General features: G+C 42.2%; 1 protein-coding gene across 1 annotated transcript; it reads right to left on the reverse strand.

The window, feature by feature from the left end:
• Positions 1-1,485: 1,485 nt before the first annotated feature.
• Positions 1,486-4,130, reverse strand: WDR5B (WD repeat domain 5B). Its single transcript, XM_046658820.1, has one exon. The coding sequence runs from the start codon at positions 3,687-3,689 to the stop codon at positions 2,574-2,576; it is 1,116 nt and encodes a 371-aa protein (XP_046514776.1). The 5' UTR covers positions 3,690-4,130; the 3' UTR covers positions 1,486-2,573.
• Positions 4,131-6,234: the final 2,104 nt, after the last annotated feature.

Below are 6,234 nucleotides of genomic sequence, written 5' to 3' on the forward strand. Positions count from 1 at the left end.
CCAAAGTGGCCTCTAGTTTTGCGTCTCTCTCTCTTCTGTATACTCATTTCTGGAGAGAGAAAGGCGGCCAGCTGAGTACACTGTCCAGGTGCATCTTGGAGAGCTAACCTCCCCAGATGCCATGGTGCTTCTCAGAGCCTTGGGAGGCAGCCAGACACGCTCTGCATCTTCGGGCATGCTGGCAGACAGAGGCTTTTAGGAGGGCAGACTTTGAAACAAAGTCCTGGCAAGGGGATGGGAGTGGTCTAGCCATGAGTTTCAGAGGACTTTGAAACCCTGGCATCGTGGAGTAGCTTGTGGCCAGCACAGTCACCTCCTCTGCTCCACGGCTTAGAATTCCCAACTGGTCCTTTTCCTTCTGCCTTTACACTAAATTTCTCAGTTATGAAAATCTGTCAAATGCATTTTCTTATTAAATGAGTGTTGAAAGATAAGCATTTGCACCTGGCACGTATCTCATTTACACTTTGGTGTGGATGCTGGTTTCTGTTTTAAGTATTTCATTTATTCTCACATGCTGCATGAGTGTTAATGGATGACAAGTCCTCATAGCCATCCCAACCTGCTAGTTCTCCCAGAGGGTTGTAACAGATTAAAAAGTAATATATGCAGCTGTTTGGGAACTTGGTTTAATACAATACCCAGGAAACTGTAAAGCACCAATCCACCTGTAGCTTCATAAACTAGCTGATGATGTTAATGATGTCTGTATACTTTAGACTAATTTGACCTTAGCTTCTTTTTAGATATCAAGTTCTTTGATTTTTATCACTTGCAAACTCATCATCAAAAAGCATTATTTCTTATACATTTCAACAGATTGGTTTTTCTTATTTTGGAACACTTGTTAAATCTTACCTAAACTAATGTTTTAAATATGGGTAAATTTTAATGTAGTCCTCTTAAAAAGAAGGAATCTTTCTGCATAGAACATTACCAATTTTAACTGCTAAAGAAGCATTTTAAAGTGTTGTATCTTGGAGATTTATTGTAATAAAAATGTTTCATTAAACCAAAGCTCACAAATGTTACCATGGAGCAAGAATTTACACAATCATTTCTCATTTTTGTCATTCTCCTACTCAGTAACTTATGGTGACTAACTCTTTATGGGTTAAATATAAATGTCTTGGCCAGAATTTCAGACCTGCCCCTCTCTAACACCACTTCTCCCAGTACCCTCACATACTAACTTCTTAGCAGTCATACCCTACTACTAATTACTCTAATATCTTACATTCCTCAGAACTTATCAAGCAAATCAGATTTAACGAGCACTACTATAAGGTACTATAAAATACAAAAGAAAGACAACACTTTTGTCCTTGTTGCTTTCAATTAAATTATTCTTGTACTGTTTTTTGCTTAATTTCTAGACTTTTTTCATGTTTATTATGTCTCTATAGGTAATGTGGGCAGAAACCATTTTCCACTTTATATTTCCTATAAGCCCTATTTGAATAAAGTTAATACGTGAAGCTATAGTTGGATACTTCTAATTTTAATCAACAAAAATAATAGTATGAGGAATTAATTCCAAAAATTTACTGAAAGCAGGCAACGAATGAATGAAGGTGTGGTGGTGGTATAATTCATTGTCATTCATAAACATTACTTGAGTCTCTTCTATATATAAAAACTGAGAATACAAAGATGCATAAAACATACTTCTTGACTCCACAGAGCACATAATTTACTGGAAACATGGCCCATGAAACCATTACAATACAAATTAGTAAATGACATTCTAGTTGTATAACAGGAGCTATAGAAAGAAGCAAGAAAACCTAACAGCTGTGATGGCTCCACAGTGGTGACTTCTGAACTGAACTTGAAGCATGGGCAGGAATTAGTAGGTCAGACACATAAGGGAAGGGAGCAGCCTCACCGTTCACACATTTAGCTTGCCTGAACATCAGGAGAGGGCACAATCTGACAAGGTAGTGAGAGGTCCTTCAGTAAAATGTCGTTCATAATGTTTTGGTTTGTTTCTGGTTGTAATCTTGATAAAACCTTAAAAATTTCAGACTCTCAGAAGAAACCTAACTGTGGCTTATTTTTCCCAATTTACAGACTTGATTACACAGACCATTTCATATCCCATCATGTAAGCTATCAAAGTGTGTGAGAGGCATCTTCTGTCTCCAGTCCACCACCGTCCCAGGCAGGCTTATGCTCTTAGTCCTCTGATCTCCCAAACCAAAAACCTAGGAGTTATTCCAAACTCCCTAGCTACCCACATTTAATCAGTCGTCTTGTTTTCTGAACCTTCTAAATATTTCTCAAATGTACTGATCCTCTAGAACAGTCATTGAGAGAAACAGAATGGGAATCTGTTCAGGGACAGACATGAGATTAATAACAGACCTCAAGATTAAAAGTCAGAAGCCCTAGGTTCTAGACTTGCTTTTCCAACTGTCTTGCTTTGTAAATTTAGGTTATAGGTATTAAAATCTTAAAACCAAGGCAATATTAAAAAGAAATACAAAACCGTGCCAAAATTAAGGGAAACCATCTTTTGAATACCTAACTTTTTTTGCCAACTTGGCTCTACTACTAGATTTCTAAAGGGTTTAGTAGTTACTCGTCCACAGTTTAATTGTTCTGTCATTTCCTAATGCTGCTGATGCAATGATGTTTTCTGTAGGATGACAAGCTGCTGAGATTACGACATCTGTATGACCTTGTAATGTCTGTACAATCTCTTTAGTCTGGAGGTTCCAAATGTAAACCAGGTTATCCTCTGAACCAGACACAATCCACTTTCCACCAGTAACTGAAAAATTGGCAAATATGCAGTATTTCTCATTCTTATGACCCGTGTATGTCTTCAGGCATCTGCCTCTGCTATAATCCCATAGTTTGAGAGTATTGTCCAAAGTTGCAATGAGAAGATATTTACCATTCGGAGAAAATTTTACAAAAGAGACTGGAGGATTATCATCATCAACAAGCATTTTTAAACACTGACCTGATGCAGCATCCCAGATTCTACAGACACCATCATAGCTACCTGACACTATCAAGGACCCGCTACAATTAAAATGAACAGCAGAAACTGGGTCAGAATGAGCAGACAAAGTCTTGAGGCACTTTCCTGTTTTCACCTCCCATATTTTCACGCTCTCATCAAAAGATCCTGAAATGATGAGGTTGGATGGTGGATTGAAATTACAGCAAAAAACATAATTACTGTGCCCCTTCAGCGTTTTCAAACATTTTCCAGATCTCACATCCCAAATCTTTAGAGTTTTATCATCTGAGGCAGAAACAAGACGACTGGAATCTGATGACCACGCAACGTCTGATATTTCCAGACTGTGACCATAAAGTGTTTTCTCATATTTTCCATCATAGGCTCCCCAAATAATAATTACTTTATCAGCCGAAGAACTTGCTAGCCATTCTCCACTAGGACTAAACTTAACTGATGATACGGCTTCCGTGTGTCCCACGAGAGTACACTTGAGGGCATAGTTTGGTTTTTCAGAGGCTTGCTGGCTCGGATTGGCTGATGGGCAGAGGGCCGACTCCGCTCCGGCATCGCCCGACTCCTTCGCCGCCATGGCTCTGAAGCTCCGAGTCAGTAGGTTGGCTAGGCGAGCGGCCCTGGACTCGGCAGCCCAGTATTTTGGATATCTGCCCAGCAAAGTGAAGATAAAAACATCGGACTCAAAAAAACTGGTCATTTAATGATTCTAACTTCCGGGTGGTCTCTAAACTACGATATACACTGACTCGGCAGCACAGGTTGGACCTCTGTCCTCGCTTCCTCCTTCGTCAACAAATACCTGAAAAATACTATTAAAAGTCTTCTGTGCGCTGTCGCAAGTCAGGCACCACTGCTGGGTATTTCGCCAACGTACAGAACTGTCCGCAGCCGCGATACAGAAAGTAGTTTTCGCCGCCCTTCCACCCACCTCGGAAATGTTTGAGAACACCGAACGGCCCTACCAGTCCGACACACTTCAGGTACTTCAGTGAATCACCGCCCTAAACAGAAGACTTCGAAAGCTAAGAGAAAACCTGCGTACCCGCCGATACTTGAGGTCCAGGCCACCGACTACTGTTGTCAGAGACCAGCAGTACCGCACAACCTCGACACCCACCAAGACAGCGGGCTGAACCGCCGAACGCATGCGCAGAGGGAGCCCCGCCCACCACCACCACTTCCGAGCCGAGGTAGCCGATGGGAGAGGCCTGTCTGCGCTTGCGCAGAAGGAGGCGCCAGGCTTTGTGTCCGGTCCTCTACACCTCTCTTCTCCACAGGCAGAGGCTGGGCGGCCTTCCTCGGCGGCTGGGTAGGTGGACAGCGCTTCTCCTAGACCTGACTGGCTAGCGTGCGAAGCAATGAGCATTTCAAAGAACATTTCCTTCTCTTTGGAAACCATGTCACGAGAAAGGACTGAATTTTTCGATGCCCCTTCTACAGGGTTAAGCCCGCTTTTGGCCCCTGAGCTGCCCAGACGGTGCGCATTTCGGAGATGGAGCTAAACAACCGTCGGTCCACGCAGCCGGCGGCGAGCCATGCCCGCTCTGCTTCGCGGGTGCCTTTGGTTTTGCTCGCTGCTACTTGTGGTGCAGAGCCTGGTGGCGTGTACGTAAGGCTGCAAATAGGCAAGGGGAGCGTGAGTCTTGTGGTGTAAGTTTTCCCTGAATGTTCCGGGAAGGATAAAGAATATGTGTTAGGGACCCTTCAAGGTCAGTGCTCGGATAGCAGGACGGGGTAGTGCCGGGGAAACGAGCAAACGTTTGTTTTAGCGCGTCCTTATAGTTTAAACTTCCAGAGAAAAATTAAGAAAGGTGTTCAGGTCTTCCTAGGCGCTTGAGACAAAAAAGGACAAAGAAGTTGGTGGAATTGAGTGAGAAATATGTAAGGTTACTCCGATTAGGCTTTAGAGAGCTTTCCCTAGTTTTAAGAATTAACCGCTGTGAAAGTATTATGTAAATGATACATGCTTTTCAGATGTAAATTACTGTAGTTAGACGATAGGTTTACTAAAAAATTGGAAGCCCCTAGTTTCTCCAATCCTGTGCTCAATAAAGACTGCCCAAGAGAGGGAGTAAGTGTTCTGTTTAAAAGGCTTTCCCGGTAGCCGGGTTGAAGTCAAGAAGCAAGTCTCTCTCATGATGTCTTCTGTCAGTCAAGACTTAAAGCGTTTGGAAACAAAAGGTTTTCTATTGTATACTTATTAGGGGTAATTGAAAGTCTTGCCTTTATAAGGCAGAACAGAATAGGTCACCTATAATAATCGACTATAGTAAAAACCTCGTTACTTTAAGACCCTACTACTATAGTTTAGAATTTAGACAGGAATTGGACAAATGCTTGTCTTAGCTAGTGCAAATTAACCGTGTAAACACAGCGAGGAGGGGTGGGAATGGGAAGGGCGTCTTTAAGAGGGTTTGGAGCATCCATTTATATACATTAAATTATGACTTCTTAGCTATTAAGGCAAGGCCACCAAGGACCCCACCCCTAACATTTTAAGAGAAAACTTTTTTCCCTCTGTAAGATGTCGTAATAGTTCAATTCTGATTAAATTGCCTCCTCCCCCTTCTTTCCTCCTCCCATTAGCCTGGATTAGTGATTTTACTGGGAAGCTTAGAAACACTGTTCTGCATCAATTGAAACTATTTCCATTTTTATTGTCATTAAAAAATAAACTTAAAAGCACTTCAGAGAACCAAGTGTAGGCTTTATTTCAAAGAATTTAAGAAAATCTGTGTTTTCCCAATAACTTTTATGCACTAAGAGAGGAAAGAAAGAAGAAACTGGAGAAGGTAAACACATGACCTAAGAGCTAGGTTGGGGTGTTGGTGCTGGAGTATATTTAGCCCACTAGAAATAGCACAAGCAATGAGGGCACACAATGAAGATGTCTTGATAGGAATATCTAGACATGATTTACCTTCAGATTTTCCCAGAGTTTGACTGAAGAAATTTCCAATATTAAAATCCATGTCTTTTTTTTTTTTTTTTTTGAGGAAGATTAGCCTTGAGCTAACTACTGCCAATGCTCCTCTTTTTTGCTGATGAAGCCTGGCCCTGAGCTACCATCCATGCCCATCTTCCTCTACTTTCTACGTGGGGCGCCTACCACAGCATGGCATGCCACGCGGTGCCATGTCCGCACCTGGGATCCAAGTTGGCAAACCCCAGGCTGCCGAGAAGCAGAACGTGTGCACTTAACCGCTGCGCCACTGGGCCAGTCCCTAAAATCCATGTCTTGA

This window comes from Equus quagga, chromosome 4 (assembly GCF_021613505.1).
Source record: "Equus quagga isolate Etosha38 chromosome 4, UCLA_HA_Equagga_1.0, whole genome shotgun sequence".
NCBI lineage: Eukaryota > Metazoa > Chordata > Mammalia > Perissodactyla > Equidae > Equus > Equus quagga.